This window comes from Fringilla coelebs, assembly GCF_963513975.1.
Source record: "Fringilla coelebs genome assembly, chromosome: 2".
Lineage (NCBI taxonomy): Eukaryota > Metazoa > Chordata > Aves > Passeriformes > Fringillidae > Fringilla > Fringilla coelebs.
This window is the reverse complement of record NC_140029.1, coordinates 26,617,948-26,639,810: the sequence shown is the minus strand read 5'-3', so window position 1 is coordinate 26,639,810 and position 21,863 is coordinate 26,617,948. Positions and strand designations below refer to the sequence as shown.

General features: G+C 43.3%; 1 protein-coding gene across 1 annotated transcript; it reads left to right on the top strand.

The window, feature by feature from the left end:
* Nucleotides 1-28: 28 nt before the first annotated feature.
* LOC311166931 (uncharacterized protein) lies at nt 29-16,226 on the top strand. The gene is made up of 3 exons (XM_084227198.1): nt 29-273; nt 2,002-2,118; nt 4,203-16,226. Exons 2-3 carry the CDS (start codon nt 2,084-2,086, stop codon nt 8,848-8,850), a joined length of 4,683 nt encoding a protein of 1,560 aa, XP_084083324.1. The 5' UTR covers nt 29-273; nt 2,002-2,083; the 3' UTR covers nt 8,851-16,226.
* Nucleotides 16,227-21,863: the final 5,637 nt, after the last annotated feature.

Here is a 21,863-nt window from a genome sequence, read left to right as displayed (position 1 = left end):
AGCCTGCATGACAATGTCCGTATGGGAAGGTTTCCGTACTGCGCCTTACCTCTCGCTCTGTTGTTGTAGCATGTTTTCTCTTGGCAGCTTCGCAAGGTGCTTCCTTGTTTGCTTTGGAGATGTGTTAAACCAAAGGCAGCAATTGTGTCAGTAGCTTTTGGTGCCAGAGAATACCAAGACTTTCTGAAAACATTGCTTCTAGCTTAGGATGCCTCTAGCACTCCTGTAATAAATTCAGCAATAGAGAAGAGAGAAGAACATATTCTGCATAAGGTAGGACTTTTTCTAGTACTTTGGCTTTTCTTCTTCCTTTAGAAAAAAAAATAATCACTGACAAATATTGAGGGGATTTATAATTTTTCCCACTTTTCCTTCTATCCAACCTGATCAGGACCAAGTTGTGTTTCAGAGATCAGTAAGAGAATCTCATTGAAAAATAAGGACTGATCCTCTAAAGCACCATTTCTGCAGCTGTTGGGGTGAGCAGTGCCTTGGCCATCTTTTCACTGAACACACTCAAAAGGCCTGTGCATCATTTTGAGTAGGCAGAGCTGCTCCCGGTTGTCTTTCTTATCTAGGGGCAGGTCGTTGGACCAAACACCGCACAGAGACAGGTAGAGACGCCCAGGGATGAGGGAGGCCATGAGATGCAGCACTTTGCACACTCCAGCTCATGGCCATTTCCCCAGAGCCTACCAACATAAGGCAGACCAATCTCCTTGATCGCTGACAGCTTTTGCAGGACAGTGTTTTTCAATTTGTTTCTTGTTTTTTGATGAGGCCTCCATAGTGCTGTTTCCTTCTGCCCATGCCACTGTCCCTGCAACAGTCAGTCCTTTGGGCTGCCAGAGTGTCTAAAACGGTGATCAGATATTTAACATGAAATTCAGGATCAGGAGACAGGGCCTTCTCTTTTCCAAGCCAGAGACACTAAACCAGAAAATCCTACAACTGTACGCTTTTAGCAAATGCCATGGGATGCCACCATGCCCTGCTAATCAGTAGTATCTGTACCCCTGACTGAATAGAAAGGCTGGAAGGCACTGGTGCAGGAGGCAGTGGGCAGGTCTGGGAGACAGTGCCAGCTCCTGTCCCTTGGCCTTGGCACCTCAGCTCTCCTCTGCCCGCGACACAGGGGTATCCACTGCAGAGGTTTCTCTGGGACAGGCCCGCCAGTGGGATAGGGTTGCACTGCTGCCCATTAGCATATTAGGCTGTTACCACTCTGATGCTGCCTGTGATAAGTGTCCCCAAAGAACCTATAAATAAGTAACTAAGCAGCCTGTCTTATGCATCTTAATTATTTGTAGGCCAAGAGGACAGGAAACTTTTGAAGGTGGCCTTGCCTCCTCTACAGATCCAAGCAGTCTGTCCTCCAGGCAGTGAAAACCATGCAGCAGCATAAACCAGCTTCCATAACCAGCAGCACATTGAGGCACATCACACTCATTAAAAAGAGGGGAAACCAGCGTCTCCAGGGGAAGAGAGGGGTGAGGGAGATAAAGCACTCGTTAGGGGTGAGGGAGATAAAGCACATCCTCCATTTTGCAGGATCAGGGAGGAGCCCAAGTATCTGCCTTGTCACATGGCACAGCTCACAGCGCTGGGAAGTGAATTCCCCTTGTGCATGGGGACTACCTGTCTGGATGCTCCCAATGGGATTAGAATTGACCATCTGTAGTTGATGTAGAGGTGACTATATTTCATGAAAGTTAACATAGTTTAAGAGCAGCAGGAGGCAACTTGGGAAAAGACAGAAAGGAAAAATTAGGGACGATGACTTAGCCTTTTGAGAATGGTGCTCAGGCTCTCAAACATGAGAAGTCTCTTACTTAGGCCTCCTTCCTTGAAGGGAAACCATGGTGTTTTCCAAACACTAGGTTAAAGCAGACTCACCACTACCTCCATTTTTTCTGGTGGTCTCAGAATTCAGTGTCATTGTACCACTGCCCTGGCACGGAATGCATTTCAGATTTACATGGTCACAATGGTCATTTGCAGGTGACGTCTTCTTGGAAGAACTGCAGATGCCCTAAATAGGTGCCATAGCTGTTTGTTCATTTTCTGCTGCTGGCTGGTGAATATGGACCAAACACTCAACCCATGCAACATGTCTTGGTACTTAAGGCAATGCAGTATTCCCACAAATGCTACATTTCAGATGGCATCCTATAATAACACTCTAACATGGAAAAGGAAATCCCTGAATAGAGCTCACTCGTAGTATATTTTAACGAAGTTGTTTGAATTTCATAGCTCATATGTGATTAATTACTGTGAATATTCCTTGCAGAGAGGGTCTGATCTCCTTTCCATCACAACCAATAGTAGTCTGGCTATGCTGAAAGCAAGACTAGTCTGTATTTTGCTGTGGCCATTTATAGCAACCAAAGCAGTCCAGAAGGGAGGGGCAAGCAGGGCATCTGGTTCCACTGCTGTTCTGAGAGATCAGAGATGACCCTCAAGCACATTGGTTGATGGCCCCACATGTTTTTCTGAATACACCAGACCCTAGTTAGGGAGGAGAGGGATGGTAAGCTTGCAGTTAAAATATCAGCAGACTTGCAAGGAGAGGGAATGAACCTGGATATTTTTAACCATTTATACTCTGAATTTTGGTTCTTTCTTTATTCTGAAAATTCCCACAGTTGGGACAAATGGGCCTCTTGGTGTAACATAGAAGCTTTGCCTCTTTGGCTGTGGTCAATTTGGTAAGGGAAAGGGTGGATGATACCACCTGTGCTATGCTGAAATGTGCTTATTCCCTATCAAAACCTACGAGGTATTGTTTGTCACATTAGACATGGGCCAGTTGTCAGGCTTTTTTCTTTTATTGGCCTTTAAAAATACCTACAAAGTCATTATAAATAGACCTTCTTCCATTCAAGATGGCAAATGCAGCTGAGGGATGTAATTTTCAATATGTGCACTTGAAATGCAGCCAAGTGGAATCCAAATATCACAACCCAACTGGACAAGGACCAGCCCTTCACTTTGCAAACAGCCTCCATAATGCTGCAGTGGGGGGCCAGGTCCAGTTTCCTTCAGACACCATGGTGTGCCAGTTGCTGGGGCACAGCTGGGCCTTCCCCAACTTTCCGAGCTTGACACTCCCTAAAGGATGACTCTCTTTGCAGCCTTTCTTCATTTTCTACATGTGAACTTAATTGAAAGAATTTTTTTATTTCACTTCTGGTCATAAAATTTAATCCCCTGCGGGTATGCAGGCTGCATTCTGTGCATGAAGCTATTTCATTGCACAGTGAAGTAACCTTCCAGATTTTCATGGTGTCAGAAAGTTGACACCTCTTGATTTTCCCTGCCTAGACCTATCTATTGTTATTGACTTCAAGCTCCAGCTTTTATGCTGAGTTCAGTATTTTATTTAGTAACTGATCCACACCAATTAAAGCATTGCCTAATTCCCCAGCTGTCCAAGGGCCTGATTCTTCAAACAAGCAAAGGTCCAACATACCATCCTTCTTCCTCCAGATTAAAAGAGGTTGTATTGAAGGGACATTGCCAGGGTTGTTGTTGTGGTGATAGCCTTCACAAAGCAGATTTAAGAGCATAGTCCTGATGTGGGATTTGAATGCTATCAAAAAGCAAATAACAGCAACCCAGTTGTGTTTTTTTAAATAATGGGGAGGTATCTACTGACTTCTAACCAATACCAGTAGTAAAATCCATCAGTGGTGCATTTGGGCCCCTCAGCCTTGATATTTTGTTTTAATGGTTATAAGCCACAGACAGAACCATGGTTTTGTTCTAACTGCAATCTCATCATATTTATCTTTACCTACACTTTACCTAGCAGGAAAGGAACATACCTTCAGTGATGCCCTCACTTTAGGACATGGTAATTCTAAATGAGGGACTAGTGGCACAGAGGAGATGCAGTGACCCTGACTAGCATTGCTTGCTTCCCTAAGTGCTTCCACTGCCCAAAAAACATAGAAGAGCTGACAGTGCTGTGTGGGACGATGTGAAGTCCTGACATTCCTGCTACACCATGCCTCATGAAGCTTGTTGAGCACTTTGCATGCTTTTTAACAGGCTACTAACATCAACTCTCTTGAGAAGTTCTACATTTAAGTGGTTTTTTTTCCATTTCATGCGTAGCAGCATGCCATTGAAGCAAAGTAAGAAGGTAGTGACAATGCTGACAACTTGAAAAGACATTTATGTTTTCTCTTGCACAGCACCAAAAGTGCACACTTCTGTGGAGATAATAAGATGCTTATAGACCCTCTGGTGCTGAAGAAGAAGCTCAATAGGATGGCAACAGAGCAAGGAGCCTTTGCTGTTCTCAGCAACCTGCTGCAATACGTCACCGAGCTCGCAGCCAGCGATCCGGAGATCAGCAACAAGAGGACAAAATGGGCAGAAGGTAAAGAAAACCAGGTGAGCTCTAACCAGCCATGTCCAGACCCAGTCAGGGTTCAATATCCAACCAGATTTCAGCTCTTGCGGTCCAGGTTTCTAAACAACAATCGCGAGCCGTACACCAAGAAGAGAAGAGAAGTCGGCAAACTGGTCATTAAAGAGAAGATGTGGGTGAGCAGGGCTGGTAACAAGCTGGACAGAAGTAGAGACAGGAAGGGAGATGGAAAAGCAGAGGACGAGGATGCAGACACAGCACCCAGCGAGAGGGCAAGGTGGACTTGTGTAACTGGGAAAAACACAGTGAAGAACATCCTGAAGAAATTTTTGGCTGCTGAAGAAAAAGAAGCCAAGGAGAAGTCTCCCAGCTGGAAAAAGAAGGGAGAAAACAGCAGTTTGCCAAAAATAGTCAACAAGAATTCAGTCTTGTCCAAACTGAAGGAGAAGTTTGAACAAAGCACTCTCTGCTCAGCTGCAGAGGTGAAAGCATCGCTCTTGCGCAAAGGTGAGAGAAAGACTAAAAACTTCCCCAGCAGAAAAGCTATTCATAAGCCTGAGGTCAGAGTGCTGCGCATGGCAGCAATGACAGCCACAGGCATAAAGAGTCCAGAGTCCCAAAATTTAGTGTGCTCCATGGTTCCAGTGCCCAGCTTCAGCATGGCTACCAAAATTAACCATCCTTGGAGCTGGTCGAAAAATAATGCCACAAAACAGCCTTTTGGTCATGGCACACTGCTGAAAGAAAAGGAGGGATCCAACAGAGACCACAGAGAGAACAAAACCCTGGGAAATGCAACGCAGGTCAGGGAGGACAAAGAAGAGTTACTGGTGGCACCAGAGGCCATGTTAGATGCAAAGGACTGTGCTGAGGGTAAAATAGATTCCACAAAACAGGGACCCAATTTTCATCCTGTTCTAAATAACTCTTCAAGTACTCATAAAAACAAAGCTCTTGCAGACTGCATCCCCCCCTTACCTGAATGTGGTCTTGATTGTGACAGGACTAATATGCCAGCTGGGCCTGACACATCTTTACTATTGGGAATTACCAACGCTCTGCAACAGGTTAAGGAAGACAGCCCACCTTCTGACTCACCTGACTCTAGCGCAGCTGAAGGATCCCATGAACAAAGTTCTCAGGATACTAAACCAGGAGAGATTCCTGAAATATCTCTGTATGTATATGGTTCAGATGAAGATGACACAGAGCTCATAGAGCCAGAAAAAGATCCTTTCTTTGCAGGCCAAAAATGTGTTCCAGAGCAGAACGCACTGGAAAACATACTGCCATTTTACTCTCCAAAATTTTCAGCATCTTGTGAAGTTGAGCCTTCAATGGATGATCGACAGCTAACGGTCCTAATACCAGCTTCTGGCACAAAGCCACCAGCACTGGAAGCACTGGATTTAAGAGGCAAGTGTTCTAAGGAAGCCAAAAAAGAGGCAACATTTCACAGTGAAGACAAAATGTCATCTACTTCCAGCAAAAATGACAGTGATATCCCAAATATAGAGGAGGAGGAATATAAGACACCCAATAGCAAAATGCAAAATGAATTAAAAACCATGCAGCCTCAGCCTCCTCAAATGAGTTTTAGCTCACAAAATAACATTATTGTTTCCAGTGGGGACATGCAAGTTCCAGACACAAATCAGAACAAACCAACACTCTCCTCAAATGAAAGCCTGGAGCCAAAGCCTGGTGCTGCAGCAGAAGAGGACACCTCTTCTCCTTTGGAAAAGACACAAAGCCCTTTGCCAGGTGACCTTGTGAAGGACAGTTCCTTTATTTCAGAAGAGGATTTTGGGAAGGACAAATTATCTTCATCAAATGCAGGGATGAATCATGCAAACAATCAAGCCCTGCAAAGGAGTTCCTTTACTGACCTGGAGACCTGCTACAAGCCATCTGAATCTGTCATTGAGCATGAAGAGGACACTGCAGATGAGATGCCCTGGCCTGACTCTGAGGCATGGCAGTCACCCTTGTCAACCCGTTTACCAATATTGACGAGTGGGATTGCAGGACAAAGTATTCATCGCACTCTTAGAAATCCTCCTGCACTTCCACCTCTTGATCTGGTGGGACAGGGAGCTGGTGCTGTGGAACATGAGCATGACAGCCATGGCTGTGAGAAGCATCCACACCCTGCTTCAGATGAGTTGACAAATGGTGGGAATGACACAATGGGGGAGAAGAAAACCATGTGTGATTTTAAGAACCAAGCACTATTCCCAGATCATGCAACAGAAAATGAAAACTCTACAGACAAAGAGAAAAATACATGTCCGAGACTTGAGAACTGTCTTTTACATTCAACCACAAAGCCAGGAAAACACGAAAATAAAACCACACTAGCAGGAAATCCCATATTACCCTTGGAGAAGAGCCAAATACCAATATTAGATGATACCAAAAAGCAAGGATGTGATATGCTAGAAGAGAACCCGATTCCTTCATCACCTGAATTGGTCTCAGACCAAAAGAAGGATGCAAAAAGTAGAAATAAAATATCTGAACACACAAAGGAGAAGCTCTTCTCCTCAGATGATGACATGAAGCATGAAATTGATAGCATGGAGACAGAGGAGAAAGAAGAGAGAAGTGTCTTGCATAAATTTGAGCAGGAACAAGTATTCACACCAAATGATACTATGGACCATGATAATGACTCTTCAAAGGAGAATGATGCTCATAGTCTTGAAACATCCCAGTTACCTTCATCAGAGCATGATTCTGACATTCAAGGAGTGAAAAATACTGGAGAGAGTTTGGAGAATCTAGCATCTCCAAGAGATTTTATGAAACACAAACAGGATGTGACAGGAGATGAAAACATCTATTACAATAATAGGAAAAACCACCTGGACCCATCAGATGAGCCAATGAAACATAAAAATGACAGTGAAGGGCTACAAAATGTCAAGTCAGACTTCAGCAATTATTCAATGCCACCAAGACATCCAACAAGTCAGGACAATAAGATGGCTGATGAGGACAATACCTCACTAGAGACACAGAAACAGATGTCACTAGGTGACCTCATAAAGCCTGAAACTAAGCCAGACAAAAAAGAGACTAAACATATCTCTGAGAAGTTCCAGTCACCTTCTTCAAACAAAGTGCCAAATTGTCAAGACAGAAGCCTTTCAGGAGAGAGAAAGCAAAAGACACCAGCAGCAGAAGACACTGGATCACCTGAAACAGAGTTAGTAAAAGAGGATATTGAGCAGCAATTTTCTGGGAAGCACCAGCTACCTCTGCCAAGAAAATCAGAAATGCATGAGAAAAATCATCCAGGAGACAAACAGAAAACGAGATTTGAAGATTTTCTGACACCTGATACAAATATTGCAAAAGAGAAAGATGAACTTCCAAGTTCCAGGAAGTGTCCATCAGTACCACCAAAAATATTGGTTAAGCCTCAAGAAAAAATTACTGCAGAACAAAAGCAAATAACATCAGAATCTTCAGGTTTTAGGAAGCATGGTACTAGTTCTGTAAAAGAAAAGGATGAAGATCCACATTCTGAGAAGCTGCCTTCTTCAAATGAAGTGCTGAAGCCTCAAGAAAAAAGTGCTTCAGGAGAGAGGAAGCAAAAGGCATCAGCAGGAGAGGACAGCAGGTCACCTGAAGAAAAGGCTGTAAAAGAGAAAGATATATACCAAGCTTCTGGTAACCATCTGTTACCTCCTTCAAGTAAATTATTGAAGCCTGAGAAAAAGATTCCAGAAGGAGAAAAACCAGAGACTGAATCCGAAAGTTTTACAAAGCCTGATGCAAATGATGTAAAAGATAAAAGCAAAGATCCAGCTTCTGGGATGTGCCAGTCCCCACACTCAAATGTGCCCGTGAAGTCTCAAGAAAATAATGCCAGAGTCAAAAAGGAGCATTTGCCACCACCACATGATGAAAAACCAACATATAAAACTGGTAGTCCAGAAAAGAAGAGTGAACCTGAGAGAAGAGAGAAATACCAGCTAGGCTCTTCAGCACAGTCAGAGAGGCACAGCAATGATGGCTCAGGAGAGGAGGGCACTGTGGGTGATTTCAGAAGCTATCAAGCTCCATCACCCAGCAATGGCCTAAACTGTAAAAGCAGTGCTGTCCCAAAAGAGACCAGTTTGCCTAGGACAGAGAAATCCCCCAAATCATTCTCATCATCACATGTTGCATCAAAAGATGAGGTAAATCCTGCTGGAAACAGAGAAAAGCAGCCTGGATTTAAGAAGTACAAAGCGCTCTCGTCAAAGACTTTGGTGAGGCATGAGAAAGATGCTGCTGAAAGGGAGGGGAGTGGGCAGGCAGCTGGCAAAACCAGTGAGAAAAAGGCAGAACTGGAGGACTGCTCTAAAGCAACGCCATTCTCAAAATACACAGTGGAAAGCTACGGTGAAGGATCCTTAGATTCAGCTTTCAAACCATTGATCATTAGAGTAACTGACACATTTAAACATCACAGCTAAAAATTACAGCTACAACTTAGGCAAGAACTTACAACAGATCATGCTACCAATTCACTTGATCTTTCTCTTCTCCTTTTTTCTCCAGGGCATTATATTATCATTTTTTAATCACAAGGACATTGATGTGCATCTATCAGAGCTAGGGTTTTTTCCTTTCTTAAACATTAGCCTGAAGACATGAATTAAATTAATCACTGCAAGTGAATTAGCTAATCACTGAATTAATCATCAGTTTATAAATTAAATATGAGAAGGGCTTTGAGATCAGCGTGAATTCGGCCCTGCTTCAAATTCTCCCTGCTAACTAATGGGCTTTGTTTGTAACAAAGACAACTGTTCAGACTGAACTCTATTTGTATTTACTTGTTCTAATGAAACTCTGCTAGTACTTCTTCCAGGAATAGTGGTAGGCAGTGTAGCTTTAATTATGTCAAAAAGCACTTGTTCTAAGCTCAGCCTTTTCACAGATTAGCAGGAACTGTTGCTCTATTGCTGCACTGAGTGACACTGCTAGCAGATGTAGTGAGGGAAGGAGGGGAATGTTTCATTTATCTGCAGAAAAATCCTCAAAGGACATTGATGCTACAAGGGGATTTACCACAAATGCAAATGATCAGCCTCATTAATATTAATATTGGAAAAATTGTGATTTAGCCTCTTCTGAAGCTATTTGCACTTTGGCCATACACACTGTATGCATTATTGTTGTAAAGGTACACCATTTCAAGGGGTTCTTAATTACTGCAAATGAATATGCAACAAGTGTAAGAGCTCAAAAAAGCTCAGTGCTGAAAGGCCATGAAGACAAGGTAAGCCAGAGGGGCTCAACACTTTGACATAGCAATTCAGCTTTTCCTGGGACATCTGTCCCACTCTAAATGCTAGGGCACGCAGACGTGAGGCAGGTGCCTCAGCTCACATTTAAAGTCTTAGGAAGCTTTTATTTTACAATGCAATGTGAAACAGAGCAGTAAAAAGCAGCCAGTGTCACTGAACCCTAAAAACGGGGTAAATTTTTGTGTTTACAATAATAGCATCTTCTGCAAAAGGTTTGTGTGTGATGAATGGTGTTTTGGAGAAGTGAGGGCAGGGTTGCTGCCTGGGGTGTCTCAGTAAGGCTATGACAGACAGAACGTCTCACAGCTCCAGCTCTCCCATATAGGAGTTTAGCTTAGCATTGTAACTGCACATTATAACTGCATTCGTATTCAAACTTACTGGGGAGGAACCCTAAAGGCATATCCTAAGGACTGAACTTCAGCAGGGCAGAGGGTTCATACAAACAGGGCCCTGCAGTGAATTCCCTTCCATTTTTATGATGCTCTCCATGACCACACTCTGCAGCTGAGGGCTGGCTGTTCCTGAAGCACAGGTTGGCAGAATGCCCCCACCCACTGCCATCCAGAGACTGAGGGCAAGAACAGGCTGGCAGCAAGCTGACATCAAACCCATTTGCCAGCACAATATACTTGAGTCACATACATGGCTGGCCCAGATGGGGACATTGCTGGGAGGAAATGGAAACGATGAGAAAATTGTGTCTCCTGACCACTAAAGAGGCTTAAACTTTGACTTCTTTTTCCCTCCCAACCTGCCAAGAATTAGGTTTTCTGGCATGTAGAGAGTCACAAAATGAAAATTTTATTTATGCATCACACCAGTCCTCAAAAACTAAAATAGATTTTATTGGAAATACAACACTGCCCTTACACACAGGGTTTACTTTGCCCACCAAACTTTTATAAGCTGGCAACCATAAAGGCCATTTTATGCTTTTGTACTAAACCAAAAGCATACTTTACTTTTTATTGTCCATAATTTCATCTCATATTTGAGAAAAGTCCTTAAAGCATAGATCATTTGCACCAGACTTGAAGAATAAATTCTCTATTAGCTGGCTTCTTCTGCCCATACAGGAAAATCATAGAATCATAGAATTGTTGTGGTTGGGAAAGATTTCTAAGACTGTTGTGTCCACCCATTACCTAGCACCACCAAGTCCACCACTAAACCATGTCCCTAAGCATCCCATCCACATATTTTTTGAACACTTCCAGGTATCTATGGATCCACCATTTCCCTGGGGAGCCTGTGCCAATGCCTGACACTCATTTTGGTGAAGAAAGTTTTCCTAATATCCAGTCTAAACCTCCCGCAGCACAACTTGAGACCACTAAAGTTTTGAGTGGTCTCAAGTCTTGAACTGATGGTGTTCAAGACTTTCTGGACTTGTCTATTTCTTGTTACCTTGGAGAGAAGACCAACACAAACCTCACTACAACCTCCTTCCAAGTAGTTGTAGAGAGGGATGAGGTCACTCAGTTTCCTTTTCTCCAGGCTAAACAGGTCCTCAACAGCAGGTCCTCATCAGACTTGTGCTCCTGACCCTTCACCAGCTCCATAGCTCTTTTCTGGACATGCTCCAGGCCCACAATGTCCTTCTTGCATCAAGAAGCCCAAAACTGAGCACAGGATTTGAGGTCTCACCAGCGCTGAGTACAGGGGGACAATCCCTGCCCTCATCCTGCTGGCCACACTATTGCTGGTACAGGCCAGATGCCATTTGCCTTCTTGGCCACCTGGGCACTGCTGGCTCATGTTCTCCCCTAGGTCCTTTTCTTCCAGGCAGATTTCCAGCCTCTCTGTTGTTGTAGTGTGTTGTACTCTGTCCTCTTGTCCAGATCATTGATAAAGGTATTAAACAGGACTAGACCCAGTACTGAGCCCTGGGAAACATCACAGGTGACCAGACAACAGATGGATGCAACTCCATTCACCATCACCTTCTGGGCCTGGCCATCCATCTGGTTTTTTACCCAGCAAACAGTTCACCCTTCCTAGCCATGAGCAGCCAGTTCCTCCAGGTCAACACTGTGGAAAACAGTGTTAAAGGCTTTTCTAAGGTCTAGTTAGACAACATACTCAGCCTGTCCCTTACCCACTAGACAGGCCACCTTCTCATAGAGGGAGTTTTAATTAATGTAATTAGAATTTAATTATTCTAATTATAAGCCATCTCAATTATTCTTTTGCTAAGCTTTTAAAAAAACTGGATGGGGGGATGTTGCCCCTTATTCACACCTGGAAATATTACAACTCTGTAACAAATTGAAGGAGTTCTTGTCTCTGCCAGAAAGCCAGACAAATATTAAACAGGTGCTTCCCAGCAGAGCTTGTCCTTGGGCATCAGGAAGGCTGTAGGTCTTTCAGTTTACCCCTGCCTTGTTTGCTTTTCTCAACAGAGATGCAACACTAGCAGACTAAGATGCAGCATCCTCTGTTCAGGGTAAGGCAGGCAGAGTCATCTTGTGGGGGTCAACTTTTAGGCTGTTGCATGCCTTAATCTCTGCTGGTAAAATAAAACATCTATCCAAGTCAAATGACCCTCCCCAAAGTACACTTAAAACCTGACATAGATTTGCATTAAATGCATCCTTATGGATAAAGCCTCACTTAAGGAAATCACTTCATTCTGGGAGTTAGCACACTTAATCCTTCAGGAAAGAAGAGAACAAGGCCATAAAAATTCCAGTCATGATGGAGCAGTAGGAGACTGGTGTGCCTTGCAGTAAACAAGTCACTCCAGACCATGTCAGCAGGAATTTAGCACTGGTAATAAGCAAAGAAATGCCAGAAATTATTATTTCAGAAAGAAAGAGAGTTTAATCTGTGCAAATGGTGCCAGGTGTGCAAATGGCCAGGCTTGAACTCTTGTGAGGCCCTTTCTGACACAACAGAAAACAGTTTCATTCTCAGTGTCCAGTAGTCCTTCACAAATCTTTCACCCCCAGGAGCAGAGGGCTTCTGCCCCTGCTATCCTTTAGGCACATCTCCCACTCCATCACAGGAGAGGCAGTGAACAGAGACCTCCCAGCTGCTGTTTCAATTTGTCTGACATAATAACAGATACTTTTGAGGCATCTGCCAGCACATCTTTTTGCTTTTGGGGTTCTGGACAATGGGTGTAATTCTGTGCAGTTCTGTTCCTTTTCCATACTACAGCCCTCTGTTTTACTAATATACAGTTCTCAAGGCAAGCATGTTTCCAGCTTACTGGAGGAAATAGATCCTTAGCCTATACTAAATGTAGCAGGATTTTTTTTCCTAATGATTCTGCAAAGCCCTGGCTTAGCTATAGACACAGATACACAGTCACAACCAGACCAGGAACAGAGAATATAAAAAAAACCCCTAAGCCAGGTAGACAAGGTTTTTCAAGGTTCCCCCTCTATGATGAAATATTTTGAAATTTCATATTCTTATGGAATTAGATTCTCATGGAAAGAGATTTTTTTAAAGACACTAGGCAAAATTAATGACAATATTATTGCCTCAAGCATAGTCCATTGCTTTGGAGTATCCAAAGTGAAGTTTTCCAGAAGTTTTTGCAACCCTGAATAAAAGAGGCATTTAAGGGGAGTCCAGACTCTGAGCTGGAGCTGGGGTACCTGAAGTGTCTGAGGGGGGTACCTGAAGCAGGTCTGAGGGGGCCTCAGTAGTTAGTGGTGCCTAGAGAATGAAGCAACAGAGGAGCCAGGCAGGCTTCCAGTACCAGCCATCAGTAAAGTCCTTCAGACTTTTTATGGCCTCTCAAATTAGGCCATAAACAAATCTCCCCTAGCCCTTCTTCTTGGCAGGTCACCTGCCAGATGGGCTTAGCAATACAGAAATCCCAAAAGGATTGGTTTGGGGTGGTTTAGATAGTCAAGCTTGGACCGGGCACATCAATATGATAGTACAGTCTCCTTCACAGTGCTGGACAAATGCCCACCAACTCCAGCAGCCCCACTCATCCTCCCACATTTCTGACTGCAGGACAAACCTCTGCCTTTGGGGCCTCCTCCAGGTCCCCAAACTCAGAACAAGTTCAATTGCCCTCTAGGTGTGCCTCTCTCTCCCTCCATCTCCTGCAGCAACGCAGTCCTTGGTTAAGGCACTTGGGGCTGACTGGGACAAACCAGGCCTCAGAATCCTGGGTTTGCAAAGAGCCCATCACTTTCTCCAAAAGTTTCATGAAGTGAAAGTGATGCCTATATTTCTGGGACTTCAGGTGCTAGGAGAGCTCAGAGGGCCATAGGAGTTCTCTCCCCCAGTTCAGAAAAGGGCTGCTCAGACATGCTGGGTGAGCATTGTCTCTATGTAAGTATAACAAAGAGCTCCTCAGTGATTTTTCTTTTATTTTTCAAATTTAAAAAGGGCACATAAAGAGTAGGTATTCCCAACAAAAGAAGCCCAAACTCTGTGAAGGTTTACTCCATGGAAGAACAGGCCAGTGCTGTATCATGAGACACAACAGGTCCACTGCAGTGTGAGGAAATATGTCACTGCTTTTACCCAGACATTGAAATCAGGAAGAAATAGTTGTCCTGGAAGTGCTGTCTGATTCCAAATTATTCAAATGAAATGAAAAAAAATGAATGAGTGCACACTTTTGGCTGTGAACTGTATAACTTAGTAATTGATCAGCATCTTCAGTTGGATAACATTTAACACATCACACATGACAAAAAAAGATAGAGACCAAGACCTCATTTGACTCAGGTTTCCTGCTTTTTACTATTTTGGATGTCAATCGAACTGATAAAAGAAGAAAGCACTAAAGATAACAGAAGAGACCTCATATCCCAGCACTATTCAGCATCTGTCCCAGGCACAAGACGCTGCAGATGAAATCTGGGCTGCTGACAGTAGAAATGCCCCACCTAATGGTTGAATTTGTAAAGCAGGATGCAGGCAAGCAGTGGTGAAAGCAGATGAAAAATAGTGCCAGGAATAGTAGGAAAATTTAGGGAAACATTTTTTCTCTTATTCGTGTGCCACTTCCCAAAGAAGTTTGTCTAATTATTCAGAGAAACCTGACAAGTAATAGCTGGGATCCTTACAGATTTTGGGGCAGGGGGTTTCTCTGGAACACTAAAGTAAACCTCTCTTACCTGAGAAATGAGCACAGGGATGTGTATTATCAGCAAAACTGTTTCAACTGTTGCACTCACAATGTGGTTTCCAAAACGTATTAGGTCCTGTGAGCTTTATTTCTCCTTTTCATTTCCATAAACACCTTTCTATAGAATTGAAACATTTTTCACTCCTTGATAAGAATTTAGGAAAAATGGGGGGGAGGAAGCTTGCTAGGTATCTACTTTCCTGCCAACTAAAAGACTTTTTGTATACTGAATAACCAAAGAATCAGCAGGTCAGTATTTTACCTCTTAGGACCTGAAGGACCTGAAACAGTTTAGGGAATTGCTACACACCTCCTGTTACTGCACTTGGTAGTAACCTCAATGTGTCCTCACCTGTAGGTGCAAGAACAACTTTGTAAAATGGTGGGATTTTCATTTGGCAAACAAGCACTACAGCAGGCTCCCAATGGTGCTTGTCATTCAACAGCAGAAATGTACTGCCAGAGGGAAAAATCACTGGGAAATAAAGCCATAAAAATCTATAATGCACTGAATTGGTTATCATCAGAAAGCCACCAAATAGCTTTGGGCTCTCTTTTAAAAAATTGATAGTGACCCCGAATATCCAAAACCAGGCATCTTATTACAGATCTGATTTTTGGGGAAAGTGTTCAGCATTTGCTCTCTGAAAATCAAGATTCCTTCGTAAGATGCCTCAGGTTAGGCAACCAAAGCCCCTTCTAAATAAAGTGCCCCAGATTCCAGAAATACAGGAGAGTTTCATGGGCACCTATTTCCCCTGCACCTGCAAAAGAAAAGTATGTGAGCAAAAGAATAGGTGGGCAGGGATGGCCAGCTCCCTGCAGCCCTGTAGGTGAATGCAGCCAGTGCCTGCCTTTACCACAAAGAACTTCAACTACTTTCTACTGGCTGCACAACACCATTTGCTGCAGTTGCTGGTTGAGAAGCAGCCTAAATAGTAGGTGAGTCCTTTCCATCACTGTACTTCCCAAGACTTCTGGAAGGAATCAAAGAAAGAAGCCTTTTGGACACTTTAGAGCCAGCCCATCCTTCTCAATAAACTACTGTGAAGCCAAATTACACCATGAGAGTGAAATCCTTGTGCTCCCTGGGATTCTTACCAATACAATGGACTATCAAAAGGCAGCTCTGGATTGCTAACCCAGTTACTGAGATCTTTGACTCTTCTCAGGAATGGGAAGAGTGCAGGCAGCAGTGTGCCAAACACCCAAATAAGGTCCCACCAAATGTATCTCAACTCTAACTGTCTCCAAGCTCCAGGACACTTATTGCAGAAGACCAGAAATCCCCAAAAGGCATCTTCTTTATTAACTCATTTAAATTACACACATAATTTGACAAGAAAATCTGTACCATTGTCATGCCATACAGATTTCTTAATAAAACTGTTTTCCTCCTCAGAGGGTTCCTTATTTGTACCACTGAATCTTATTTGTGTGTTGAGAAGATTAAAATAGTAAAAGCATATAAAATAACAACCTGGTATTCATTCTGTCATTATTGGGGAAGAAGCACAAGAAATGAAGACAAACAGCCCCAGTAAATGTCTCATCATTATACAAACTGTTTTCCTTACGCCCAGGAGAGCTGACACATGCTGAATTTCATGTGACAGCTGGCAAGAGGTAGAAAATATGGAACATTAATTATGCAAATGGCATGGCTTTGAAAAGAGCCCAGCAAACTACATTTTCTGCAGCTTGTTCTCTGCTGGCTCCTCAGACATGGGCAAAAGGAAAACTGTGTGTCAGGGAGCTGACTCTGGCTACTGAAATAGGAGCAGTAATGGGCTAAGGACAGGGTTGGTTGGACCAACTTCCTCCTGTGCTGCCCGCAGAGGGGGTGGCTGGCCAGGGCTGCACGACCTGACATGACTGCCTGTCCTGCCTTTGCCTGGTGAGGGCAGCTTTTAAATGCACACCTGAAACCAACCCGGTGCCGTGGCAGGGCTGGATCAGGTTTGGCTGCCTGTGGTTCGTGGCTGGCAGAAGAAGTCAGTAATCTGGTGACCAAATCAGGTTCAGTCTTCTTTAAATATTTTTTTAAAAACAAGTGGACACAGCTCTCCAATCTATACCACCAGTGCCCAACTATAGGCAGACAGAAATACAAAATCAGGTGTTTCTTTGTGCTTTCTTCTTTAGAAACCGAGGTGTAAATGAAAAATCATCTCAGCTTAGAGATAGTTTTTATTCAAAATGAGAGAAAACTGAGGTTGCTTCAGTTTCCTCTTGAGTTTTTTTTGAGGGCTGAATGGAAATATTATCATGAAAATGAAACATTTTCTTTAAGTTTTGACTTTTTATGGTTAATTGGATGCAACTGACATTCAAGAGCAGTGCAAAATAACCCCTGAAATAAGGTAAATATCCTCCTTAAGATTTATTTCAAATGGAAAAATGCGTTCCAATAATATTCTTCCAGCCTGACAAAGAAAGCTCAAACTTCTTGAAACACTACATTTTAGTATCTTTAAAAAATAAAACATGTTCTCATGGCAAAAATATCCTTATGAAACAGTGTGTTCTAATCAAAACTGTGTTTCATGGGACGAAAGAGTGCTGATTTGTAGTAGCTGGGGGAGGATACTGAGGCCTGGGCTGGGAAGCTGTGCTCTCTCCTTGCAGCTGAGACCAGACCTGAGTTAACAAAGGCAGAAGAAGCCTGCTGCAGAAGTCTCATTTTTTTACATTTTTAAGCAATCTACTGGGATAGGATTAAGCTCCAGAAACAGACACTCTAAACTTCTTTGGGATAACACCCAGACAGTGATTTCCTTTTGTTAAATGGGGCACAAAAGAGGAGGAAATCGTAAGACCACCCTAAGCAAGGTGTCTCTCAGCTTGTGGAGCTGTTTCTTCCTCGCCCCTGGCGAGTTGTCTCACTGGCCTGCAGATGGCGAGTTTGCCATGTGGAGATGTGTCTTTTTGCTGCCAAGGAAAAGCCCTGCATCCTTAAGGGAGTCGGGAAAATAAATTCTGCCTGAAGATGATAGCTCAGAGTTAACTCTTCACCCCGCCCAACAGTTCTCCCACAACGCTTCGCTTTGTGTGCATGACAGCTGTTCCAGGCACGAGGATATTCCCTAAGATGGTAATATCAATACTTCAGCTGATCAGTAAACATCACTCTTTGTAATGGAAATAGGGATCTTTACTCCCCACTACAGCAGCAGCCACAGTCCACAGCACAAAATCATTAAAACTGCTCTTCCAGGAGCTGAAGCAACAGTACATGATGATTATGTGATCATTTTCTGGTCCCCCCCACATTCTTCAGTAATACACAGACTTGAATAAATACCCAGATTGACTGACTCCAAAGGTCCCACAGCAAGGTCCAGGATTAAGACTCAAGCAATGACTTGCAGTGTTACTGATCTCTGTGCCACAACGAGTTAAATTCTCAAGAGTTCAAAAATTTTCAGTCTGGGGCCCACTGAATCATGACATCTTTCTAGGAAAATATGTTTTACATATCTGTTTTTTCAAAATCCATATTTGTGTTTAAAACTCATCTGGATTCCTTCATCAATTCACAGAAGAAAAATTATGAATGCTTCACAAAAGTAAAAATAAGGTGTTGCAAAGAGTAGTTTTAATAGACAAAAGAATATTTGTTTTTCCCTCACTGCTCCCATGGAAACTCTGCCAAGCTCATCCTGTGACACATGCATTTCCTACTGCTGGCTTCCCTCTCTTCCTTTCCATTTTCCTACTTTTCCCCTTACATTTCTGTCTTGTTCAGGGACTACAAAATGAGACTGGAACATGAATCATGTGTTTCCAAGAAACATAGAGAACTCTTTCTCTGGGTCAGTTTTTCCAGTTATTGTTCAATAAAATCTCCTGAGCCCTCCCAAGAGCCTCATGAGAAAGAATTTCTTTCCAACATGCAGCTGCTCATTAATTCCTGGGAAAACCCTGAAAACAAACTGAGTTTTCAGTAACATAGTAATCTTTCCATTCTGAAGTTTCACTGCTATTTTTTTAAAGAAATCACTCACAGACATTAAAAAAACCTCCAGGATTTTGAACGTGCTGTTTTGATCAGCTACACAGATGCACACATATACTGCATTCGGGCAGCAGATCTCAAATTTGGTGATGATTGGGTGCTCAAATAATTAAATACTGGGAGAAGCAGAGAAAGCATTTCCACCCCTCCTTGTGCTCTAGGGCAGTACCCACTCATCCTTGGATACCTCGGGATTTTACCTGCCGCCACCACCCCAGCTGCAGGAGGAACCTGGTGAGGAAGGCTGAGTCCTCTGCACCTTGGAGCCCTGGGCAGCACAAGGGACAGGCAGCTGGTCCCACTGCTGCAAAGCAGGTACAGCATCCCCTCTGACATTTCCAGCATGGCACAAGGATATCTGGCACTCAGCTACCAGACCACAAATGCACTGCAAACAAGCCAGGCCTGTTATATTTGCACCAGGGCTCAGCTCTGCTGTCGTTTTCATCTCTAAAGCCACAAGACCACAAAAGCTGTGACTGTAACACAGCCCTGACCCAAAACCTCATACAAACACCGGCCTCGTCTTGCTCTGCCACTGCCACCACTGTCCCCCACTTGCCCATGGGAGTGGTGGGTTGTGCAAGAAACTCAAAGCATCACCTGGACACATACATGAATGTATTTGCCCATGGCTTTCCCTCTGCTCATCCAATTCTCAGCACTGCAGGGCTGCTGCCATGGCAGGAGCGGTCTTGGGGCTGCTGCAGAGCTGCCCTCCATGACAATGAGCAGCTGTGGAGCACAGAAGAGCATGGAGGCTTCCTACAGTACCAGGGAAGGAGAAATGCACAGCAAAGGCTCTGGTAACAAAGATGAAACCTTGATTTATGCCCAGAAGCCCCTGTTGCTGGTAAAGAGCAGCATTTGATAACTCCTCCCTCCGGCAATCCAGAGACTCTATTTCATTCCTAGATTTTAATAGTTTGTCTTTAAGCCCACAACAGTTTGTGAATTATATGGGCAAAGCTAAGGGGAGCAGAGGCAATACCTCCATACCATATTTTGCCAGTCTGGAGGCATTCCCTTTGCACACAGAGCACTTTTTGGCTGATAAAATGCAGGAATTTTGGCTAAAATGAAGGTTTGACTAAACCTCCTTTCCTTGCTGCAAGACTTTTTATGTCATTACCACTGCCTTTCCTGATGCATACAGGGCTTCCAGGCTCAGTTGACAGGGAAGTTGTGACAAGGACTTAGGAGTACCAGACCATGGAGGTCTTAAAGACCTATTGCCCCTTGGCACAGAGTGTACTTTTATATTTTATAGGATGGAAATCCTTCAACTGCTTTTCCAGATTACTGTGGATAAAAATAACCTCAGGGTTTGTTGTCATTTAGATGATGTGGTTGTGCAGGACCAAAAGGAAGACTGTAGCACTGGCAATCTCTCTCTAAGAACAGCGCTGGCTCCTTCACCTCACACAAGCCATTTTTGGAGCCTCTCCCTCTCCCTCCCCACCCCATTTCTGCCACTTCAGGGCAAAAGGTGAATTTGGCAGTGCTGGGTTAATGGTTGGACTAAATGATCTTAAAGGTTGTTGCCAACAGAAATGATGACTGTTGTCATGTGTGGAAGGAAGGATTTTCATTGCACGCCCTGGCCAGAATAAAGTAATGCCTGATTCTCTAATGCTTAAAGATGGTGTTGGAGAGTTTCTTTGATTCCCTTGGTTTTGGTGATGTTAAGATTCTATGATTCTCTGTTGTGCCTGCAGTGGGCTCAGCACCTGCACTGAGCATGAACCAACAGCCAAGTGGCTTTGCCTAATTGGAACCTTTGCATTTAGTAGGCTCCAACTCTTTCTTTCTGTTTCCCACAGCTGAGAAGGTCTGGATGGTATTTTGCTGAGATCAACAATCAAATCCTCCACAATTTACTTCAAGGCCCTTTTGACATTCACTGATAGTGTCTGCACAGTGATTTCTTTGGGTGTTATTCTGCTGCAGGCATAGCTCAAAGTGCTCTCTCTGACTCCCCATGCTTGCCACTCAACTTGCATTCCCCAGCCACCACAGCCAGTTGGGAACTTTTTAAATGAGGCTGCTTTATCACTTATGAACATTACCATTCAGCACTGTGGGTAGATCTCTGAGTGAACAGCTTGCTAGGAGTAAATGGTGATAAGAAAGATGCCCTTGGCAAAGGCAGACAGAATTTTGCCCTGCAATAGCTCCTTTATTCTGGGCAAGCTCGGGATGCCCCTCTTATAAATGTGGGTCTATATGGCAGATGTGTTCACATGTCTCCTGCCAGCGATTACAGTCTTCTTCTCTGCTTCTCTCACCATTTAGTAATGGGGGAGACAGGTTTCTTTGTAGGGATTATTTGCTTCTCAAAATCTTAGAAGGATCACAAATAGCAGTAAAATTAAGGCAACAGGAAATCATGGCTTCCATCCATAACATAAAAAGTCTGAATTTTGTAGAAAAGTCATTCACTCCATTAAATAGTAAGAACTAAAGGCTGTAAAATTACTCTGAAGACTAACCTCTATAAGGAAAAGAGAGGCAAAATATAAGTGTAATTTAGTTTGATGGAAACAAAAATAATTAATTACTTTTTATCACTATATGCCAAACACATGATTTAATTAAATCCTGAGAGTTGCACGTGATGTCACTGGCTTTAGGAATATGGTTGTCTCATCTGGCAGTTATTAGTGTTGTTGGTACGTACAACAGGTCTTCTAAAAATAGTCATGTTCAAATTAGAGCTGCAAAAACCCTGATGTAGTGATTCTCTGTGGTGTCCTGCCTCATCTCTCCTCACATTTGTCAAAGACAGATTCTTTCTCTTCTAAACATTGTTACCCATCTTTAATAGTACAGACCATCAACACAATTGCTGTATTGCAGTATCCATGTTCAGGGAGGAGATCCAAGATGCCTTTGTTTTTCAGTTTAATTAAAGGTTAAGTGATAAAATGGAAGTGACAAGATAAGCATCTTGCATGTCCTTATTGTCAATATTTCAGCATTCACAGCTTTGCTGCTTGCAATCGTCTCCTGCAAATTTCTCAAATATTATTTGATGTTACTCCACTGCTT

Bases quoted from the DNA above. Each gene is read 5' to 3' on its own strand.
- LOC311166931 (XM_084227198.1), top strand. From the start codon at position 2,084: ATGGACCAAACACTCAACCCATGCAACATGTCTTG. The intron at 2,119-4,202 runs GTACTTAAGGCA...TCTCTTGCACAG, and splicing joins AACCCATGCAACATGTCTTG to CACCAAAAGTGCACACTTCT.